The 24,939-nt window shown below is 39.0% G+C and overlaps 1 protein-coding gene across 1 annotated transcript; it reads right to left on the bottom strand.

Annotated features, from left to right (window-relative positions):
• Nucleotides 1-9,415: 9,415 nt before the first annotated feature.
• LOC139723774 (charged multivesicular body protein 2a-like) lies at nt 9,416-23,884 on the bottom strand. The gene is made up of 6 exons (XM_071634983.1): nt 23,800-23,884; nt 16,883-17,139; nt 16,260-16,439; nt 14,417-14,547; nt 11,997-12,058; nt 9,416-11,433 (listed from the first exon to the last, which is right to left on the bottom strand). Exons 2-6 carry the CDS (start codon nt 17,048-17,050, stop codon nt 11,306-11,308), a joined length of 669 nt encoding a protein of 222 aa, XP_071491084.1. The 5' UTR covers nt 17,051-17,139; nt 23,800-23,884; the 3' UTR covers nt 9,416-11,305.
• Nucleotides 23,885-24,939: the final 1,055 nt, after the last annotated feature.

Below are 24,939 nucleotides of genomic sequence, written 5' to 3'. Positions count from 1 at the left end.
ATAATAGACGCAAAAAGAATATCGAATTCGGCCCTGCATGCAATGTATAATTTTGAAAACGCCAAATACGAAGAAATTATCGGGAGAAAAATAAAGAACGCATTTTCAACCCTTCTGGTGAATGTATCACAAAAGATTACAGCCGAAATAATTAATGACATATCGCAATCCCGCTGATATTTGATGTAGAAATAGGCGCTAAAAGGACCGTGAATTCGGTCGTATAGGCATGTACGCAATGCGAAGTGATTATTGGGTTAAAAAAATGCAGCACACATTTTCAACCCCTTTTGGCCCGTGCATCATAAAGATTACGGCCGAATAATAATTCATGAAATCATCGCAATCCCGTTGAAGTTTGAGGAAACAATAGGCGCAAAAAGAATCATGATTTTTGGCCGTGTCGTATATATCTGTTTAGAACGCATTACGAAATGCGAAGAGTTTATCCGGGAAAAATAAAGAACACATTTTCAACCCATTTTGGCGCGTTTATCATAAAAGATTACTGCCGAAGTTATTCATGAAATCATCGCAATCCCGCTGATATTTGAAGTAGAAATAAGCGCAAAAGTGATCGTGAATTCGGCCGTGTCTTAGAACGCATGTACGGAATGCGAAGAGATTATGGGGAGAAAAGTAAAGAACGCATTTTCAACCATTCTTGCTGGTGCGTGCATCACAAAAAGTTACTTCCGAAGTAATACGTGAAATCGCCACAATTCCGCTGATATTTGAGGTAGAAATAGGCGCAAAAAGTATCAATGAATTCGGCTGTGTGGAACATCTGTAAGAACGCACTTACGAAATTCGAAGAGTTTATTGGGAAAAAATAAAGGACACATTTTCAACCCCTTTTGGCACGTGCATCATCAAAAAAGATTACAGCCAAAGTAATTTATGAAGTCGTCACAATCCCGCTGATATTTGAGGTAGAAATGGGCGAAAAAAGTATCATGAATTCGGCCATGTGGTGCATCTTTTTAAGAACGCACTTTTAATAGGAAATTCGAAGAGTTTGTCGGGAAAAAATAAAGGACACATTTTCAACCTCTTTTGGCGCTTGCATCAGAAAATATTACAGCCGAAGTAATTTATGAAATCGTCACAATCCCGCTAATATTTGAGGTGGAAATGGGCGCAAAAAGGATCGCGAATTCGGCCCTGCATGTCATGTACCTTTCAAGAACGCATGCACAAATGCGAATAGATTATCGGGAGAAAAATAAAGAACCCTTGTAGCGTGCATGTGCACCAGAAAATATCACAGCTAAAATAATTCATTAAATCGTCGCAATCCAACTGACCCAAGAGCAGGTTACGCAGCAAGTTTGTGTGCCGATGTTTAGAAAAAGTCACAAACGCATTTGATACAATCTGATTTTGTTTTGATTCTGTTCACAAACAAACATTCTATTTTTTACTATCTTTTTTGTGCAATAAATAATGCAAGTTATGAAAAATATATTAATCTGTAAAATGTACATGGGTGGGGGGGGGGGGGGTACGTCCATAAAAACCAAGAAAATAAGTTTGCAAGTCATTTAATGTTTTTTTAGGTTGTTGTTGTTGACCGGTAAATTTTCTGTTCCGACCGGCAAAAAATGGTAAAACGGGGCATTTACCGGTCCGACAGAGACAGGTTGGACCGGCAGAAAAAATGGGTTAGTGTGCAGCCCTGTCTAAACCTTGCAGGAATCAAAGTGCTTGGGACTGGACAAAGTTCTTTGACAAGTGCACTAGTAGAGTTAGTGAATAAGGAGAGCACATTGGAATTGTGTGCAGTGCTCATTTAGTGTGTTGCATTGTGAAATTTGCGAGAAGACTCGGCCACTTTGACTCTAATGGAAAGTGTAACCCGTTTTGAGTGAAAAGGACTGGATTTTGTTCACTGACTCATATGATATTCGACTGCACTTCAACTCGGCCATTTGTTGTTGTTGTAAATTAATGCATAGTGAAAAGTCTGGCCTTTTTTTTTTGGGGGGGGGGGGGTTTGAGCTGCAACTTGCGCTCTTGTGGAATTTACCGTAAAATAGGGAAATAGAATGCATAACCCTTCTTTCTCAGTGGTAGGTTTAGCAAATAAAACAGATGTGATTTGAATATTTGGCACATTCTTTTGGTGGAAACATGATAAATGTGGAAGGATATGAATGAAAGGCTATTACAATAAATACCCATTTGGATTGAAATTTCAAAGCTTACGTCCATGTTGGAAGTGAAGTGTGAACATGAAGTGAAGTGTGAACATCAGTATCTAATAGAACCTTGAATCAGATTGAATTGAGTTGAATATCCCATATTAAATTTATTTGCTGCAATGCTAGGTGCAAAACCTTCAGATTGCGGAATGAAGAGATGGAACTGTGGTGTGCTGGATTTTTTAAAGATCGCACAAAATGTTTATGTCAGACATCAGAACAGGTTCACAGTCATTTTTATTGCCATTCACTGTACTCCACCCTTCAAGTGTGTTGACAGGAATGTTGGTCTACGTATTGTACTTGTATGTAATTTTGTTACTGAGAATTTACAAAAATAATAATGACAAAGAAAAAAAAAAAACCCAGCCTGCCTTCTAATGTGTTTCATATTGAGACGTCTGTGTTTATATAGCAGTTTTATAAGTGTAAATTATGTCTTGCATATTTTGATGAGTTTTAATCCCCCCCCCCAAAAAAAAAAAAAAAAAAAAAAAAAAAATATATATATATATATATATATACATGTAGATACCAAACACCACGACAGGATTTGCTGCTACTAAGCACTAGTATATTGCATTGCATATACTGATATCTACTAACAAGAATGTTTCAAAAGCCACCTTCCCTTTTCCCTCATGTATTTGTAAATAAGTACAATGTACACTTACAGATGTAGAAGTGAAAAAAAGATTGAATAAATTGTCTCAATTTCAGGGGGAAGGCCCTAATGATACAATGTATCTTCTCAGTGTTAAAAATAATGCAGCAGACTCCTCATGTACCAAATTCTTTTGTACAGGACACTCCCACTATTTAAAACAAAGTCCTCAGGACCGGCAGTTTTCATGATACGTAGCTGGACAAAAGTATACAATATCATGTAAAGACAATAGATTAAAATATTTGGACCTGAATTTGTGCTTCGCTGTACTGAAAGTTTGTTTTAATCGTGTTCAGTTTAACAGGAGCACACTGTACATTGAACCACAAACACAAATCCTATTCCTCACATACTATTCGTACATTTAGCTGCATATATACAGCCCATGAAATGAACTGATATACTAAGTATATGGAAGATTGAAGTCTGAAAAAAAAAAAAAAATTGAGAATTGGCGAGGAAATACATTTCCAGGAGTGGAAGTTGTTGCACGTAAGCTGACTTTTCCCATGCCCCCAATTGATTCATGTGCATATTCAAAGCTTCCTGTTTTTAGCTCACCTGAGCCAAAGGCTCAAGTGAGCTATTGCGATCGCCCTTCGTCCGGCGTCCGTCGTGCGTCGTGCGTCGTGCGTCGTGCGTCGTCCGTCGTCCGTCGTGCGTAAACTTTTTACATTTTCATCTTCTTCTTGAAAACCCCATGACCGATTTTCATCAAACTTGGCAGGTAGCATCCCTAGGGGGTTAGGAACTCAATTTGTTAAAATGGGCACCATGCCCCACCCAGGGGGCCCCCAGGGGGGCCCAAACCCCCCAAAATTAAGGAATCTGTAAAAATCTTCTTCTCTAGAACCAGAAGTGATAGAGCGAAGTTAATACTATGAGTTAGTACATTGATGACTGTAGTTTCAAGTTTGTTCATGGCAGAATCAGGGGTGCCCCCCTTGGGACCCAGGGGAGGGGGGTGGGGAAGGGTTCTAATGGGGCCTAAATTGTACATTTTCATCTTCTTCTTGAGAACTCCATGACCCATTTTCACCAAACTTGGCAGGTAGCATCCCTAGGGGGTTAGGAACTCCATTTATTAAAATGGGCACCATGACCCACCCAGGGGGCCCCCAGGGGGCCCAAACCCCCCAAAATTAAGGAATCCGCAAAAACCTTCTTCTCTAGAACCAGAAGTGATAGAGCTAGGTTAATACTATGAGTTAGCACATTGATGACTGTAGTTTGAAGTTTGTTCATGGCAGAATCAGGGGTGCCCCCCTTGGGACCCGGGGGGGGGGGGGGGGGGTGGGGGTGAGGAGGGGTCCTAATGGGGCCTAAATTGTACATTTTTATCTTCTTCTTGAGAACCCCATGACCCATTTTCACCAAACTTGGAAGGTAGCATTCCTAGGGGGTTAGGATCTCAATTTGTTAAAATGGGCACCATGCCCCGCCCAGGGGGCCCCCAGGGGGCCCAAACCCCCCAAATGAAGGAATCTTTAAAAATCTTCTCTAGAATCAGAAGTTATAGAGCTGAGATAATACTATGAGTGAGTACATTAATGACTGTAGTTTCAAGTTTGTTCATAGGAGATCCAGGGGTGCCCCTCTTGGGGGTAGGGGGAGGGGGGTGGTTGGAAGGGTCCAAATGGGGGCCTGAATTGTACATTTTCATCTTCTTCCTGAAAACCTCATGATGGATTTTTGTCAAACTTGGCAGGTAGCATCCCTAGGTGGTCAGGATCTCAATTTATCAAACTGGGCACCATGCCCCACCCAGAGGGCCCCAGGGGGCCCCAATTCCCCCAAATTAAGGAATCTTGAAAAAATTGGGCCCTTATTGTACATTTTCATCTTCCACTTGAGAATGCCTCGTCAAATTTTGGTAGAGCTGTGAATAATTTAGATTAGTGACTGCGTGAAAGGTGAACTTGCGATACTCAGGTGAGCGCTAGACCCGCGGGTCTCTTGTTGTATCTTGGCGTGATGGTTAATTCAGGGGGACCGAAAAAAAAAGGACAAAGGAGGCTCAGATGTGATACATATAAATGAAAATTTTTACTTTCAATATAAATAATAATGTCAGAGAGATGATAAGACAGATGATGCTTTCATTTGTGTCTTCATAGTAAAGATTTGGCTATCACTGACAGAACTGATTTTAGGTACAAGGACAAGAAATTATTAAAAGATACAACATATTTGCATCATAATACACCACACCATTTCACATTCAATGGAATGTGATATCGTGACATCACAGGATATGACACATGGGAGAAGGAAGTTCAGTCATTTCCTTTGGTGAGATACGTATGTTAACCCGTTGAGGACGGTCTGCTTTTGCTACAACATGCATTTCCCATAGATACCTGCCCGAGTATACTCGGGACTTGTCCTCAACGGGTTAAGGCCCCGGTAGCAGGGAGATATCATGGAGAAAGAAGGCTGGCCTGGCTTGGATATATATTGTACAATGTATTCAAGAATCCCCATAACAGATTATGTACATCTTCATCACTGCTCTCTACGTAAGTACACACACAGCCAAAGTATCTCGACTTGAGTTGATTGTTACTGATGAGCATACACTTCAATGCACATAGTCGCTGAATAGTGCCATTCGTAGTTTTTTAATGTACCCCGTTGGGCCGCGAATGAAAATCAATTCAATCGGGCCACCATGAATCCCCATGCTACCCGATCTTTATCAAGAACAGATGACTACTAACCTTTCAAATGATTGCTTAAAATGAAACCGCTCTTCTTGACAAAGGGCTACAAATTATGTTGTGTAAAGGCCAGCTTAGGCATGAACAGGCTATGATTGATGGCAAAGGAACAGGTAACATATTGTAAAATATTGCATCTACTAATTCAAAAGCTCTCATCATCATCTTTGAAGTGATAATTATATGTTATCCAACTCTTCATGCATCTTGTAAAATGTACAATATTTACAAGTGACAAGAATATTTACAAGGTAACAAAACTACAAACACTTTCTAATGCCTTTTTCTTTCCCCCCCAACTGTTCCAACCTAGTGAAGATGAACTGAAGTACATCCATTACACAATATTCTATTCTGTACCAACATCCACAATGGATTTAGCTGCAGTCTACTACACAATGTACAATGGATTTGTGTTTCTTGTTCATTATCAGGTCACATTGAGAGGTCAACTCCTTGTACCTGAAGCACTGAGCATGCTTCAAACATGATTTACATAAAATCTAATTGATTCTATCCCACAAAACCCACAATGTTTGCCACAATGCAAAGGGTAAAAGTTTTGAAGAACATACCGGTGGAAGAGAGATAAGCATGCACTAAAGGTGCATACAGTGTACCTTCAATAAGCCAGTTCACAGTTAGCACCAGTCTGCAATGACCTCTTGAACCACAGACTTTACAAAACATGGAATTGTCATTAAGAAGAGCAGTTGAGCACAGCCAAGCAGAAAGTGGTAATTTATGTGCAAGTGTTGCATGAATGTCTTTTGTTGATTTGGTTGAAAAAAAAAAATGCACATTCACCTGTACATTCCAACGTGCACCTGGTTCATAATTGATAATTATCTATAACATAATCTTCATGAAGACTATCCATTTTTTTTTTAATATCTCAGTGAAACTCCACTCAAGAGAAGGTCTGCAATGGCCTTTATCTGCACATGCTCAAATGGTAACTGTAAACTGGCTTATAGGAGCAACACTGTAGGTGCACACTGTATCGTGTACTAATATTCCAACGATAGGCAAGCCTCATTTTAATTTCTTGCATGATTATAACAGTAATGATAAGTCTTCATTTGTTGGGAGTAGCCTTTTTAAGCTTTGTCATTGATGTACATGTACCAGAGGGCCCTGCCATTATCAATGCATTGCGAGGTCCACATGACACCTGGGTCAAGAAAGATATCACTCATGGTGGGTAAAAACATCATGTCCAGGGATGTACATGTAGGTGCTTGACAGGATTCTAATTGGGGACCTCCCATTTTTAAAGTCAAGAGTCTTATTCACTATGCCACAGTGCCCCCTGCACAGACTGAGTGTTGCAAATTCTCTCCAGAAATCTTCACAACATACATGTAGTTTTATGACATTTTAAATGTGAGTTTGATCTCATACAAGCAGAGACTTGTGCCATTACAGGTAAAATACAACTTTAATGATTGACCTAAAACTATAACAATTCAAATAAAGGCATGGACAGCTGTCTATCTTCCTTCACTTACAGATACAATACTACAGTGTTTTGAATTCAACTCCATACAGGTAACTAGTATTCATGATTAGATTCTACATTCAATGTACAAAAGACCAGTCACCTCACGAAAGTCTCAATCCTGTAAAGAAAACTAGGGATAGTAGTCATTTTCAGGCTCATCAAATAGTATGGTGAAAACTACTTTTAGGAATCGAATTAAAGGAATGACAGCTTGCTTTGAATAAAAAGAACTCCCATGTAGTTCTAGCTTATGACAGGCAGCATATTTGTATCTGTATATTTAAGACTTGGAAAAGATGGACTTCGTTATAGGGTGAAAATACATATTTGCCTATTTCAAATATGCTGTCTAAAGACACTTTTTGAATAATGTCTCCATACAAACTTTCAGAACGAAGGAAAACAAGTCTGTTGTACTGACTCTAAAAAGTATGAAACCCATTTACTCTTTTGTGTATTTCACAGGATTTTTATTTCTTCCCCCCCCCCCCCCCCTCCACTTTCAATGTGAAAATTTAATTGTGAAAGCTGTATTCTATTCTCTGCGTCTACTCTTTTGGTTACTACAACATTGCATATCAATATGCTACACACAATGTGGGAGGGAATCTTTTTCAAGTTCTGAATTCACATAACATGCTTTCTACAAATAGCAAAAGGCACGTTGGGTCAATGGATTAATAAAAAATTAAAGCTCATTTCAGCACATTCATACTTCTGTCTACTCATGTGGGGATACAAATGTACTCACAAGCAGCTGGTGAGAATGACTATTATGTGAAGTGGCTGAGATCAAAGGAAACTGCTGAAGTACATGTAATATTGAACAATTAACATACGCAGAATGCAATATTCCATTTTTCTCATCTCCCCTGTCATGCAAAAGACCAATATTACAAAAGTGTGGGGGCCCACTTCCGGGTTTAATGAGCTAACAAGCAAAAAACCAGGCATTCTCAAGTAGAAGATGAAAATGTACAATAAGGGCCCAATTTTTTTTAAGATTCCTTAATTTGGGGGATTGGGGCCCCCTGGGGCCCTCTGGGTGGGGCATGGTGCCCATTTTGATAAATTGAGATCCTGACCCCCTAGGGATGCTACCTGCCAAGTTTGACAAAAATCCATCATGAGGTTTTCAGGAAGAAGATGAAAATGTACAATTCAGGCCCCCATTTGGACCCTTCCAACCACCCCCCCCCCCCCCTACCCAAGAGGGGCACCCCTGGATCTCCTATGAACAAACTTGAAACTACAGTCATTAATGTACTCACTCATAATATTATCTCAGCTCTATAACTTCTGATTCTAGAGAAGATTTATAAAGATTCCTTCATTTGGGGGGTTTGGGACCCCTGGGGGCCCCCTGGGTTGGGCATGGTGCCCATTTTAACAAATTGAGATCCTAACCCCCTAGGGATGCTACCTGCCAAGTTTGGTGAAAATGGGTCATGGGGTTTTCAAGAAGAAGATAAAAATGTACAATTTAGGCCCCATTAGGACCCCTCCTCACCCCCTCCCCTGGGTCCCAAGGGGGGCACCCCTGATTCTGCCATGAACAAACTTGAAACTACAGTCATCAATGTACTAACTCATAGTATTAACTTAGCTCTATCACTTCTGGTTCTAGAGAAGAAGATTTTTGCGGATTCCTTAATTTTTGGGGGTTTGGGCCCCCTGGGGGCCCCCTAGGTGGGGCATGGTGCCCATTTTAACAAATTGAGTTCCTAACCCCCTAGGGATGCTACCTGCCAAGTTTGGTGAAAATGGGTCATGGGGTTCTCAAGAAGAAGATGAAAATGTACAATTTAGGCCCCATTAGAACCCTTCCCCACCCCCCTCCCCTGGGTCCCAAGGGGGGCACCCCTGATTCTGCCATGAACAAACTTGAAACTACAGTCATCAATGTACTAACTCATAGTATTAACTTAGCTCTATCACTTCTGGTTCTAGAGAAGAAGATTTTTACAGATTCCTTAATTTTGGGGGGTTTGGGCCCCCCTGGGGGCCCCCTGGGTGGGGCATGGTGCCCATTTTAACAAATTGAGTTCCTAACCCCCTAGGGATGCTACCTGCCAAGTTTGATGAAAATCGGTCTTGGGGTTTTCAAGAAGAAGATGAAAATGTAAAAAGTTTACGCACGACGCACGACGCACGACGGACGACGGACGACGGACGACGGACGACGCACGACGCACGACGGACGCCGGACGAAGGGCGATCGCAATAGCTCACTTGAGCCTTTGGCTCAGGTGAGCTAAAAAGGTCCTCAGCTCATCTCTCCCTTTCCATTTCCGGGTTTCTTCAGCTGACAAGCAAAAAAAAAAAAAAAAAAAAAAAAGGTCCTCAGTGGAAAAACACAACCTTACCGCGCTCACACTTCAAGATCTCTATCTATTTCTCTTTAGTGCCACTTACGTACTTCCGGGTTAAAAAAAGTGTGGGGCCCAAAGTGATGACATCTTATGTATTCCTTTGTATGGTGCACAAAAAAGTGTGGGGGCCGAGCCCCCATGGCCCCCATGGTTCCGCCGGCCATGATAATAACACCATTTTACATCTTTCACATCTTCATAATAGATTTCTGTCCACCACTGAAAACAGCTGTGACAATGCTGATACTAATGCTCTGAGGAGTTACATTTCATTTTGCAAAACTGCATGACCAGGCCTAGCCTGGGGTGGTATTCTGAGGTCGTAATTAAGTCTGTAATTAACTTCGTGATTAAGTCGTGAAGTTAATGGGCCCTTAATCATGGGCAAAATCGGTATTCTGAGGATGTAATCAAGGTATGATTAAGTCCCCTGTAATTATCTTAGGTCCCTCCCATCTAATTGTTATTCCATCCAATCAGACGTGTTGTTAGAAGCCAAAATGATGATTACACGCGCAAATATGCCCTCAATGCGCGCTCCTGCACGCCCCCTGTAATTACAACCCAAGAGCTCCGTGCGCACACTCCGGTATTTGATTACAACCCCTCACCTACGCACGCGAAGATCTCAACCTCTTTGCTCACATAAAATGACAAAATTCCTCGAAGATCGGCTATATTTCTTTTTTTCTCTGAATTCTACGGATACCATGATAACAAGATTCAACCGCTCCTCGGTTACCGAAGACGGTAAGCATCGTTGTGGCAGAGGAAACGCGATGTAATGTGTGATATCGGAGTAGTTAATGGCACTCTTTGGTATCATTAAGTTTTCCATTAACTTTCATACTTAATTACACCCTCAGAATACCGATTCGTAATTAACTCTGTGATTAAGTCCTCTCAGAGGTGCACGCGCATTGATACGCGCAAACGCGTAGGTCCTTCCCGCCAAAACGCTTGTTGCTATGGTAATTAATATACCCCCTACTTAATCATGCTCTCAGAATACCAATTTGGTAATTAAGTGCTAATCAGACACTTAATTAGCTCTCAGAATACGGCCCCTGATATTTGAGCTAGTAGCATTCTAACCACTGACTACAAATCAAGGCATATTAAATTCACACCAACACCAAGGTCAGTCAAGACAACTTTGAAAAAGACAAGACTAGATATTGATCACATATACATATGAATTTTATGAGTAATCTATAAAAATATCATATATTATTTGTTTTGCGCACTACTGTGAAAATGGAAATTTTTGATGTGTTGAAATTTTTGCGCATTTTGTGCAACCAGAAACCAGCGCAAAATTAAAGACATGCAAATATTCTTGCTTGCCACATGTTCCAGAGGTTGATGTCTGGAATCCATGGAATAAAAACACACAAATTCATCTTACCCCACTGAGCCCGAAAAATTAATCATGCAAAAATATCCACTTTTCCAGTAATCTGCCATACACATTCTTTTGATGGCATGCATATATTCTATGCGTGTGGTGTGGTAACCTTGTTAACTTATTGATCAATTCAATCTCTGTTCCTGCACTTTCTGGGGTCCTAATACTATCATCTTGTAATATCTTGTCAATGTAACAAAATTCTACAGAATTTCAGTCCACTAAAACTTCACTCCTGGCATTAAAAAAAACCCCTACAACAAGCATATACACTGGTATGACAGCAAATATGAGAGTGGGAGGTCTGAAGTGAGTGAGAAAGCTTTGCTTGCGACGGTCCCTGCAAGAGACTGAGAGCTGTCTGCTTGTGGTACTTCAGCATCAAGCAACGATCGATGGATCTGCGCTGGTGTATGTCCTATCCCCACTCCTATTCTCTCCTGAGATTGTCCAACCTGGCTTGTAGGTCAGCATCGGCGTCACTGAGGCCTTCAGCTACGGGTGTTTTGGCCGCATCCTTGTTCTTGGATCCCAGTGCACCTCCCGTTGATGGAATTCCTGAAAATATCAAACATGAGAGAATTACAAATAACATTCTGCAGTGTATGTTCATAGGATAACCACAAATTTTTAAAGATTTAAAGAAAAAACCATCACAGTCCACAGTCACTTTTTTGTTGACATGGAACACACATACCTAGATATTTAGAAATGCTGTGTTCTGTACAGAATAGTCCATTTAATATCTACAGACAAAAGACAGTCAGGAGCTGTAACTTACAGTGTATTTCAGGCTCACAGAACCATGACATTAATATTGCACAATGATAAAAAAAAAAATCCTAAATATCACATCAACACTAAATGTTTAATAAAAAAGGGTGTTAATTACTGAAAGCTTTCTTTGGGTAGACTTTGTCCAGAGTTCAAAACCACTTTCCTTTGTTCAGCTGCTGAACATTTAGAGGACAGGATTTGTCATTTAGAATAAGACACAGATACACAGATACACGTATTTGATTTTTCCTTCTTAGAATCATGCAATCAAAAGTTTTCAGTAGTTTTCATAGAAAACAAAAGAGAAAAAAGAAAAAAAGAAAGCAGACTGTAATGACACTCACCCATGAGATCATCTGTTAATGAAAGACCTAGTTCATCCAAGACTTGTGAGACAATGGCATCACTGTGAAAGATGGAAACACGGTAAATCTCATGTTAATGGTACTAGCCCACATTTGCAAACCCACGAAAATCAAAACTGCATAAAACAGGTCCAATATGACTTCAAGTACAAGTTATAACAGTAACATACCTCACCTGTTGCTCTTTGTCTATACCATTCGATAAAAGAGAAAAAATCATCGTTTTAAAATCAATTTTCAAACCGGGTCAACCCGACCCAAAATCGAATTACGAGCGCGGGCTATAGCTACGTACATGTCATGTATTGCATGCATGTAGTACGTACATGGACCGGAGCTAGCGAGCGTTATACGCATGTATACGGTGCATTTTCATTTATTTTTATGAAAGTAACGGACTAATTGGAACGAAATTTTGCACAGGTGTTACTGCAATCATACCCAAACTCCATGCTAACTATGAGACCAATTGCTGGAGGTTTACAAATGTGGGCTAATACCTTTAAACAAATTGTGATTTAAATGGCATGGAATATCACGGTAAAACAGACCATTACAATATTTGGGAATTCAGAAACTGAGAATTTTGGACTGTCGCTATTGTCACTCACTAATGACATAAACTTGATACAAATATTTTCAACAATATATCTAAACATTTTTATTTAATTCATGTCAATAGATGTAATTTCCTTCTTGCATAGAAGTGTAGATGCACTTTCATATCGGTAGATGGACTCTTGAGAAAACAAAAGAAACTGTTTAGAGATAATGCACACGATAGTAGGAGAGAAATATTTGTTTTCCTTCATATCAATTCTTATTACAAAGAAAAATATGACAGGTGTGATAGATATAGATTTCATTCCATGTCTTCTTCACCAGCATCACACTATACCAACTAAATACACCACCCCAATGAAACTCTACACTTCTTCTGTAATCCCTCGTGTAAATCTGTCTGGAAAAGATTACAGCGTACAGCTAAAAACAAGAGAGTAAGCTTATCACTGAAACAAAGATCACATACTGTAACACCAGGAATGTTTGCATGCATTTTGATTTTATGAATTTCAAGAGAGCCAAGATTCGCGACATTAAAAATGCATGCGAAAGTTCTTGTCTACACTGTTGCATTGAATTCCACTATTATACAAGTTGTGAAAATTTCACCTTGCAAAAAAGGCTGGAGGCTACCATTTGTAAAATTTCATGCCACAAAAATATCTTGCTTTGCAGTAACTAACACAAGAATGACCAGTAGTTTTGAAAGATGCATTATGATATGCTACATACAAAGGGTCAGGGAAACAAGTGCATGTCTGAATGCTTCAGAAAATTGTTTCATATTTCCCTCATCACTAAATGTGACCCTGCACCTCAAAACAAACAGAAAGTCGCCAGACATGAATTTTTAGTGAAGACCATATTCTGAAAGAGCAGACTTTAAGTTTTAAAATGATGTATATCTCAAATCAAATGGACTCTCCTAACCTATCTAGATATTGGAAAGAAAGCGCAAACTCAGGAAAAGTGTGAACTGAGAAAAGAGGCTCTGAAGTACAGTGTCTATTCAAGCGCTTAATCTTCACCAAACCGTGCTGGCTGTGCCATGAATGGGACAAAAAACAAGAAGTCAACCACCAGAGTAACAACAATGAAGGGATTATCAGCTTAAGCTGAAATCAAACATGCCTCATTAACACATTCTGTCCATAATTAATGCCAACTTTCAAAGCAGTAGCGCTATCCTTTCAAAAGTTATTAGAGTTAGTGAGTGTGGACAAGTTTTTTTCAGAAATGAAAAAGGGATTCTAAAGACACACCTAATCTATTCTACCAAAAATGTTCGAGATAAACTGCTAAAAAAACACACTTTCCTGCCCGTTTCATGATACCAAATTTTAGCATAATGTAAAAGAAGACCCGCTCTTTCAGAAAATATGAAAAAGTCAAGTTCGGCTAGGTTGACCCATTTCACTTATTTTCAGTCCTCACGCAAAATCAGTGTGTGCGACTTTATGTTCGTTTTGAGGTGCACTGTCACAAATGATTCAGGGTTCATACTCTTTCTCATGCATTAAATTCCATGACTTTCATCATAACTTTTATACAATTTTTTTTTTTCAATGTTAGACTAAAAATTGATCTCAAATTAAAGGGAACCAAAGGGTGTTAATGATTATTTACACATCTCACAAAAACATCAGATAAACTTCTACAATGTTTGCAATTCCATGACTTTCCATGACCTTTTCATGAAAATATCAGTTTTCCATGACTTTCAAGGCCTGGAAAAAGACTAAGCCAAATTCCATGACTTTCTGGGTTGTCCATGACCCATACAAACCCTGTGATTAGGCAGAGGAAAGATACAAATCATGGTACTAGCTACTCACCTCTCTTCCTCGTCTTCATCGCCCTCCATGACATCATCAATTGCATCATTCATCATCTCCTCCTTCATGTCCATGATCTCCGACTCACGTTCAAACTCCATCATGATCTTCTGCATCTGAGGCAGCTTCATCTGTGGGAACCAGGCAGGAAAATCAAAGAGGTATCAAACATGGATGCTACCCACACAAAATCATAAAACTTTTGTGCTGCAGCCTTATGAATTCCCCTTTCAGTCTTCCTTGGTTTCTTTCAGAGCATCTGCCATTATCTTGAGAGCATTTTGATTAGCTACTCCTTATTGAAAAATCATGATGGCATGTCCTCACTTTTGTAAATAGTGATGTAAAAATAAACTAGATATATCGCTACGGCGACTGATATGCCTCCGCCATAATGCATGGTTCTCCTAATAGGTGTATAGTACAATGTCTTGACAATGTGTGATGACAGTTTCACACAATTGGCAAATATTAAAATGACAGGTTTGACACAAATGTGCTGAATGTTCACTTTCCTAGAACTAGGTTCAATTGGATGAATGATTAAAATGTCAGAGTGCAGGTATTTGGGGAACTGATGATTTTTACTTGACTTTTGACCCTTTTATAAGTTTATGCATTGAGTAATTTTCAAGGTATTGAGAAAAAGTATAATTTCAGTATCAAATGGGAAAAGAGCATTATCTAAACCTTTCGTTTGACCTTTGACCTCACAGTTCCACAGAGAATCACTGTTAGGTAGAACATGCATACATGTAAATATGTAAGTTTCATGATGATACCTTGAGTTACTTTCGAGATATGGAGGAAAAAGTGCAATTTAGCACTTTCACTTGACCTTTTGACCTTTGACCTTTTGGCAAGAAACTTCCCCAAAAATATATATTGGGTAATACATGCCATACATCAAGTTTTAAAAAAACAACCTTCAGGCATATTGCATTTTAAGGAAAGTAGTGATATTTTGAGGAGTTGACCTTGACCTTTGACCCCCTGACCTTTGACCCATGACCCCCAACTTCCCTAGATAATCACTGCCCATCGGTACAAGCATATATACTAAGTTCCATGAAGATACCTTGAACCATTTGCGAGATATGGAGAAAAACATGAAATTTCATTTTTTTTAAACAAAATAACCTGACCTTTGACCTTTGACCCTGTGACCCTAAAATCCACACAAAGTATTATCCCCCAAGGATATACCCTCATACCAAGTTTGATGTAAAACCACCACACGGTTCTTGAGATATCGACAAAAAAAAACGGGACGGACGGACGACCCGAAAACATAATGCCTCCGGCCACTTCGTTGCGGAGGCATAAAAATAAGGACTTGCAATTCCTTTCCTTTTTTGCCTGTCTTTGGTTGTACATGAAAACCTCTACTGACAGCACAGACACATTTTCAACTTTCAACATAGCCATGACCATCTTAATATTTACAGACCCATTAAGAATGTGGAACTATGAAAGAATTATCTTTATTATGACAATTTTCATTCTTCCAATACCTTTCTCCATAGCTATCATGTGCAGCTAAATGAGTGGGACACTAATCAAGACCATCATTCCCATTAATCAAACTTTCATGGGAGAAGCCTCATTTTTGGAAGTACAATGATCTTTTGGCATACCCCACTACTTGGCCTCCAATAATCATTGCTGTTCAGCAGCCCTACGAGATTTCTGGGCATCTTTCATGAATAACTGCTTACATGGCGGACACCACAATATTGACAAAGACAGGCCTATGAAGGTCAGTTCCCCCTTCCTCGGTTGCGATTGAGTTCTTCTCCCTCTCTCCCTCCCCACCACTACATTCTCAACCTTTGACCCTAACCTTTGAGTTCATTGACTTCAGAGCCTTAGACACCCCCTTCATGGCGTTGGCCATGGCCGCCTGGGATCGCAGAGTCTGTAGTTTCAGGGAGACAGCCTGGATGTTTGCCCTCATCAGCACGAACCTCTTGACAAAGTTTCTCGTTCTCACCAGGTCCTTGGCCATTATCTTCACTGCATCCTGAAGGAAACCACAATTCAAGGGGTGAAAAATAGTGTTTAAATGATACAACATGTTGGCAAGCATCTCACAAAATTCCACAACACATGCACTGAACATGACAATAAACATGAAGTGGCAAACCAATGCTGCTGTAACTGAATAACAGTTTGCCTCCAGATAGCTGGAGAATAGCATGATTTCACCTTACATTTGTTACAAGCATTGTGCTGTCATTTTGCATGAGTCTGTCAATGCACAACATAATAGTAAGTTGACATCAGAACTTTGATTGGTTTCTTGATACATTATTACAAATTGTCATTCAAATAACATGCCACTGGGTATTGAAAAAGGGACCCATTCTGAGTGAGGCAGGTATGCTGCTTACTGTGGCAGCTTTCCACCCAATAGATATAATGTGGCAGGACACAGCTATAAACTAATGAAGGGCATTGACCTACCATCTGGCCCTGTTTGGCCATCTTCTTGATGTCTGCAATGACCTTCTTCTCCTGCTGTTCCATGCGGGACTTCTCCCGGTCCAGCTCCCTGATGGTCTTGTTGAGGGCGCGCTGGTTCTGCTTCAGAATCTGCTCGGGCGTCTTCCTCTTACCAAACAGAGCATTCATGGTGATGCTTTTGGGTGCTGCCCCCGATTATCAATGAAGACTTCTATTTTAAAAAAGAAAGGGATAATCGCTGGTAGGACCCCTAGAATCTGTGGAGGATTGTAAAGATATGACAAAATGTGATATCGCTGGAATATCAATGGCATTCGAGATACACTAGCACCGTCCATAGAGCTAGGTATTTGTATCAATGACCAAGTCACCAAGATGGAGATGCATATCTCCTCTCCAGTTGACAGCTTGCTATGGCGTTCATTCTGAATCTCAGTCAAAAGATCGAAAGATCAGTCTGTATTTTATCATCAGGGATATGTTCTGCAGAGACCACATGTATGTCTGGCTTCATGGAATCCTCTCCTCTACTCTGGGGTTCGAGAAGGGATGGTACAGTATTGGTGGAGATGATAATTGGGCTTTTAACTTTTTGCGAAATACCAAGAAAACACTTATGATATGGTACAGAGCATACCATTTTAAGAGGAATTAAAAGTTTATTTGATGAAAATCAGGTTTGGAATGACTGAAACATCCCAAAACAAAGTAAAACAAAGCGATCGTAATAAAGTCCCACACTTTATTAGAATCGCTCTTTTTTGGATATCTCAGCCACTTTAAAACCAATTTTCATCAACTAAATGTTTAATTCCTCATAGAATTTTACATGTACATGCTCTTTCATATTTCATAAGAGGTTTCTCATTATCTCACAAAAAAATGTTAGAAACCTGAAATTAGGTCTCAACCAAAACTATACGATCCCTTTAAACTCCTCTGAACAGACAGATTTTTCTGTCTAATACTTGTAAGGTGGGTAGTGGTGTTGCAATGAGTATTACAATTTGTACCACAACTACAGGTAATAATATTCCTGATATCGCATCGCAATTTGCTATGGGCAATTCCGCAGTTAGAGGGACATGACCATAAAATTTCAATTTGGTTTTTTCCTTGATTTTTGTGTTTGACTTTAGAAAGAACACATTGATAACTCAGGAAAAACTATTTTTCAGGGTATCTTGATAGTTTAAGGTATTCAATTCACCAATTTTGAACAAGTAATCTTTCAGATTGAATTTCATCAGCAAAATCTCCATAATGGCAAAGAAGATAGCTAGTCAAGTTAAATGCCATTTTCTAGCCACAAATATTGAATTCATAGAGGCAATGCAGTGCTTTCATGGATAGATTAAGTAAAATCAACTTACATGTCTTCAAAATGCAAACGTGTGCATTTCCCCAACCATCGGACAGTCATGTAACGTTACTATTAAACCAAAAAGTGAAATTATTTACCTCCAGAGAGTATAAGGTGTCTATGAATGATAATATTTCAATTTTTCCTGCTGTGTCCAATGACTAACTGAAATATAAAAATAAGTATTACTAATCATTATAGAAGTTAGAAATAACAGCAGTCAAAATGTGTAACGTTACTATAAACCACGTAACGTTACTAACCACAGCCTGTGTGTATTGTAACGTTACTAACCATGAAATAAGTGAATAAGACTCCAATGGACAGGTCCTGGTCTGGCAAAATTTTGCTTGATGATAGAGCCAGATGTCAACTACAAGATTACGTGTCATGCAGTAAAAAGATATTGGCTTTTTTTTTTTATAGTAAATTAATTATGCAAATTTACGCATGAAATCATATTTTCACCTCTAACTCCATAAAAAAGACTGAAGGATTGCTAAATTTTTGTGTAAGAGTTCCTCAAGACACATCAAACAATTTTCTTGCAAAAAAAAAAAGCAAAATCAAAATCAGTTTCTTTTGTTTTTTATTGTTTTGTTAATTTCTTATAAATGTATTTTAGTGTTTTTTTACCTTTTGTTTTCTATTGGTTTTTTTTGCCAAAATTTGTTGCAGGCACTTTTTCAAGCTTCTCTACATTACAATTGATTAATTTCACTGGTCAAAGGTTGAAACAATCTAGTTAATATCAAATTAACAAAAAAACACAATTTGCATTGGATTTGCACACGATATCATGAATTTGAGCTGTTTTCAGGTCGACATGCATTTATGTAAAACATTACATAACTGCAGAACGGTGTACCCGGACGTCGCAAATTTGGTCTCAAAATATGCGGGAGACTTCAATGAAAAAAGTCATGAGACGATGCAGCAAAATCTTTGCGCGTTGCGAAATCGTGGTGGGAAATGTTGGGGGGGGGGGGTCTACAGCATTCGCATCACTACAGAAGGCTCACAAGGTGCACATTGAGTGATTTTTTTTTTTTGCCACTTCGAAGGGGCAATTGATGGAATCTGTGGGCCAGCAGAGCATTTTGTGTGGAAAGTAGTGTTAAAAACAATTGAGGCCATCACTTCAAATTTTCTGTCCCAATTTGAAATTATCATAGAATGGTTTGTCGGGGTTAATTACGCTTCAGGTACAGCGAACAGACTTTTGTTTTCAGAACAATGCAGAGATTAGACATTCAAACTGGTCTAAAAGATAAAAAAATACAAGTCTCTAGACTTGAACAAACATGAATTCAACTAATACACTGTATTATTTGAGTTAATGTCATATGACTTACAATTTTTGTAAACTACTTTCACAATAATATAAAACATTGCATTATGCTGGATTCCTATTATGCAATGACTACGCACACCACAATTGGCCATACACTGTACATACTACAATTTTTATACCGGTACATTAGTTTTTGCTCTTTGATTTCTTTCCCCTTTATTAAAGGTACTCTTGATAAGGAACACATTAACTGTTTTGCTCAATAAAACAGGCTACTTTTGTGAATTACTGTGAGTCATGATGAACAGTGATTGGTAAAGTTATAAAACTGTGGATATCACTTGACCCAGTCTTTAAAAGTGGTACTTTTTTTTAGTTTGTAATTTATGCAAACTTTTTTTCTAGTCTTTTTTAACATGTACAAGTACAATGGTACTATACTGCATGAGTTTGATGATTGAAATAAGAGTTTAATGTCTTATCTGATGTTTCTTAGCTTTAACTTTGCATTCTCATGGGGAAACATGTAATGATTTGAGTTAACACACAATTCTGTAATCACTGGACAAACCGTAACGTTACTAACCGTAACGTTACTAACCATGATTTTTGTACATAATTTTCAAACAAAGTTATAATGAGAAAGGATATTTGGGGTAGATATTGCCCTTAAAGCTAGAAATGAAAAATAAGTGTTGATATATTTCAAGCTATACCAGTTTTAGCAAACTTTTTGTTCAAAGATGCTCATCATTTTTTTTATGTCCTTTTTTTGTAACGTTACTAACCGGCATTAAAAGCAGACCTTTCTTCTAAAATAATTCATGAAATGATTTCATTCTTTGCTCTGTTCTAGGTCTACACTAGAATGATCTCTGGTGACATTAATGAGACTTCACATCCACAGATAGAGAAATGAGTCTAATCTAAATCATGACAATGTCCCTAAAATGTAACGTTACTAACCGCGGAATTGCCCCTATGCGTTTTTACGTCACTGCTACACAAACTAACGTTCGTGTAGCTGTTTTCTTCGTGTACAAGGGTACAGGATACCATTTGAAATATTGTTCATTAGCTGAAATTGCTAATCAAATTTGAGTTGGAAGACTATTCCCTGAACTATGATAGATTTTTTGAGACAAGAACAAGAGGTTAGAAGCCTAGAATTTTATAATCATATCTAGCACTGTCCAAGCTATTAAAAGCAGATACAGCTTTATACAACTAAATGTAACAGCCATCACAGTACTGCAGCTGTACATGATATATATGTAACTTTTAATTTGCAACTGATTAACAAATTGCCCTACATTGACGTAAATGAGCACTGAATTGATCAGTGTTTTAGTATCCATGATAAAAAAATCATGGGCGTACATACTCGAGCAGGATTCGAACCCAACGACCTCCTGATCACCGGACAGGCATCATCTCCACTAGACCATCGAGCTTCCGCCCGACAGCAAGTGTTGGTTCTAATTCTTATAGCAAGCAGCGGGTACTGCATAATTATTTAAATCCATGAAATTCTTCCGTTGAGAAGTTTTCATTGCAACTGATTGAAAAATTGCCCTACATCGACGTAAATTTACGTCGATGTACTTGTACACATTAGGGCAATTTGTCAATCATTTGCAATGAAAACATCTCGACGGAAGAATTTCATGAATTTTAATAGCATGTACAGTTGTAATTCGTATCAACACAGCCAACAGGCTCTAACACAGATATGTAGAATGGCAAGACTCGGGTGTGCATGTAACTACATGCCAGTAACTCAAGTCTAAAGGCCTAAAGCCTTTATCCTTGGGCTGGACCCTCTTTGCAACCAACTGACAAGGAAAGGCAAAGGCAGAGCTCCTGAATTACAAACCCCAAGGTGATATAACCGGTAACAGTTACAGCTCAATGACAACTTGCGTGCAGCTTGATGAAGTGATCAACATGTATTGTACAACAATGTACATACTGTAACTGTAAGCTGTACAATAATACGAAGTGTACAGGGACCAACATATTAAAAGCTCAGACATTAACTAAGTCTTATGGCAGATTGTCAGAGATCGATTCCTCAGCACTTGAATAATGTAATAAGTATCTTATCTAACAGATCAACTACAAATCTTAGTACAAAACCCTGTTAATTTTGGTCTATAATACTACTTGTACTAAAGCCATATCAGGAGATATATCAAATGGGATAGGCAGGGCTCGACACTAACGGTGGCCCGGTGGCCCGGGGCCACCAAAATTGAAAGTCGGGCCACCAAATTTCACAAAAGGGCAAATTTGGTGGCCCGAGTCGGGCCATCAAAATTTTTTGAAAAGTACATCAATTAATTCGTAACTTTTTGCGCCGAAAATTAGCAGTTATATTTGTTTAAAGGAAGGATGTCAAGGACTGAATGAGTGCCTGAGAGTGAGTGTTGCGCGTTTGTTGAGGTTTATTTATGAGTAGATGTATGTCCAACTTCCAATTCTTATTATGACTGGATAAAACTTAGATATTTGACTCATTAAAAAAAACAGGACTTTTAATGTTTTTTTATTGTTTTTTTTCGGGGCCACCAAATTTTTCTCTCGGGCCACCAAAAATTTGAAATTGAGGATTTTGGTGGCCCCATCGGGCCACCAAACAAAAAAGTTAGTGTCGAGCCCTGGGATAGGGTTGCCCTGCGACCCTGACACGAATGTGTCACGTAAAGCATGTTGGGGTTGCCAATGTACAAGATGATCCATGGCTTGATAATCAGGGCATAAATTTCTGACTCCAATTTGATTAGCAATTTCATCTGAAGAACAATATTTCAAATGGTATCCTGTACACTTCTATGGAAGAAAACTGCTACACACGTTTAGTTTGTGTAGCATTGGTGTAAAAATGTATCTAGCAAATTGCGATGTGATACCAGGAAAATTATTCCCTGCTTTAATGGACATTAATGATTAACCATGTTAACTACCGCATGGATCCTGTACATCTCTCTGCAGCTATAACATTCACAAAGGAAAGTTGGGCTAGACAAGGATAGATCTATAAATAATTTCTACTTCTTGTAACCCTCAATTTGGCATCAAGCAGATGTTCATGCACACAGGCACTACTGTACTGGCTTCTCAGTAGCCCGACCAGACGAAGCGCGAAGCACGGCATACAGTGACTGCGCTGTGTATAGATCTCGTTAGCTTCTCAGGAATCATACCAAACAAAAAAAATAATTGAAATTCATTAGTGAATTGTCTCCCCTCTTGCTTTCATCAGTTGTTAAAATGTTACCCATCCCTAGCCTTGGCCAGAACTAACCCCGGCGCGGGGCGCTGTAACTTGTTGTATTGCAGGGATGCCAAGTTCAACAAAATTTTATGAATGAGATTTTCATGACTCGGCATCTCGGCATGCGAATGTGCGTGCAAGCGAGGGTGTGGGAGGGGTTTTCCCCCCGTGGCCTCCCACGGTACGGAGCTTTTTCAATTTTTAGCTGTTAATGGTGCGATCAGGTGCATACTTAAGTTAAGGTTAAGTGACTATTTTTTACATACATGTATTTTGAAAGACAAAAGGGAAATATACCTTCATTTGCAACTATTACTATAATTTTTTGAGCTATGCTCATTATTATAGTAAAGACCCAAGTTGCAGACTTCGCCCGATGCGTGAGAAAAATGTGTTCCATGCGTGAGATCGTGAGATGGCCCCTAAATGCTTGAGTCTCACGCAGAATGCGTGAGATCGTGAGATGGCCCCTAAATGCTCGAGTCTCACGCAGAATGCGCGAGACTTGGTAGCTCTGGTATTGGCCCGTGGGGTCGCTGGTGCGGTTAGGCCGGAACAACAAAATCAGCATTTTAAGTTGGTGACTGACACCGACTGCTGATATTAGCCTGAAACCCAGGATAGCCCGCCACAGTTCCAGTCTAAGCCCCATGCCAAGCCCAGTCTTACAAGTTACAGTAAACATTATGCTATTGGCCTTTGCTTTCCCTTTCAGGAGGATTCTCTACCAAGTTGTCTATCTACGTCAGCTCAGCTGTAGTCTTTTGACTACAGTATTACGTTGTTACCAGGTAGTACGTTTGATTTGTACACAATGCAATGTTATCATTCTCCTTATTAACGTTACCGCTATGCGCTACTAACATTGTAGTAACAATCCATATACCATAGCCATTGATTGATAGTGTAGTCTTCACTACCTCGATGTCACGATGAACTATGCTGTGATTTTCACCCTCAATAACATTAGAACCAGCGCTCACCTTGTATTAGGAACTGCTCCTGGGCTACAGTAATGTCGTTTCCATGCACAAATCGAACTTCGAGAATTAGAACCGAATAGAAAACTCTTGTGTGAACGTCACATCACACGTACGAGTCAAAAGGGCTTGACATCGACTCGACTCTCGATCCCCATCTATCACATGCACACAGCTACAGCACAGCCCATCACAACACACAGGGCGCAAGGCAGCATACAGTCAATCCTGTTTATGGAAATGATGTCAAGGCGACATATGGGCTAGACGTGTAGACCATGCGTTTATTCTCGTAGTTCAAACGCAGTTCTGCAGCACTGAACGTGCTCAAACGCCCCATAAATCTATACGTGAACAAACAGTCTGGCATCAAAACTATACAGAATAATGTCAATTGATGTTTGTGTGATTGAGTCATATTTTTCTTATTTTGTTGTAAAAAAAAGAAAGAAAGAAAGAAAGAAAGAAAGAAAAAAAGATCACGACTTTCCGAGGGCCCTGCAAGAATCTTCAGGAGTGAAGTAAGCGTATTAAGAAAAAAAGAGGGGGGGGGGGGGAACAAGAGAGAAATAATTCCAACCCTTGATTATATATATATATATATATATATATATATATATATATATATATATATATATATATATATATTATATTAACACTATAACTAGCACTGTAAGTATTATCAGTTGCGTGCTTTTATTGTAATATATTTCAGCCTCTGGACTGCTATTTTCAGTCAACGAACCTCATCACTTCAATTCAATATGAGGATAGATATACATGTATCAAACCCTAAATTCGAGAAATCAAGAAACCTGAGTGAGATAAGCATTATCAAAAGAATTGGATGTTGTTGTGTATCAGTGTTCAAGTTACATGAAGTGTATTATGATTTCCCCTATTACTGAGTAGACCTATACCCGAACCAAATTGTGATTTAAAAGAAACTGATTGACAATATATATATATATATATATATATATATATATATATATATATATATATATGATACATGGGATTCAGTGCATAGGCCTACATCCATTTAAACCAACAATACATTGAATACCACAAATGAAAATAGCAACCAGTTTATATACAAATATTTTTGATATTTTAAGTGAATTATAGCGTCAGAGCTAGGGA

The sequence above is a fragment of the Diadema antillarum genome, unplaced genomic scaffold, assembly GCF_040938485.1.
Source record: "Diadema antillarum isolate AM-2024a unplaced genomic scaffold, OU_Dant_1.0 scf00000199, whole genome shotgun sequence".
In the NCBI taxonomy this organism is placed as follows: domain Eukaryota; kingdom Metazoa; phylum Echinodermata; class Echinoidea; order Diadematoida; family Diadematidae; genus Diadema; species Diadema antillarum.
The sequence above is the reverse complement of the archived record's forward strand: the minus strand, read 5'-3'. Positions and strand labels throughout refer to the sequence as shown.

Excerpts from the sequence above, each read along its gene's own strand:
- LOC139723774 (XM_071634983.1), bottom strand. The coding sequence starts at position 17,050 with ATGAATGCTCTGTTTGGTAAGAGGAAGACGCCCGAGCAGATTCTGAAG. Across the intron at positions 16,440-16,882 it reads TGGCCAAACAGGGCCAGATG|GATGCAGTGAAGATAATGGC; the intron begins GTAGGTCAATGC and ends GGTTTCCTTCAG. Across the intron at positions 11,434-11,996 it reads ATTAACAGATGATCTCATGG|GAATTCCATCAACGGGAGGT; the intron begins GTGAGTGTCATT and ends TGATATTTTCAG.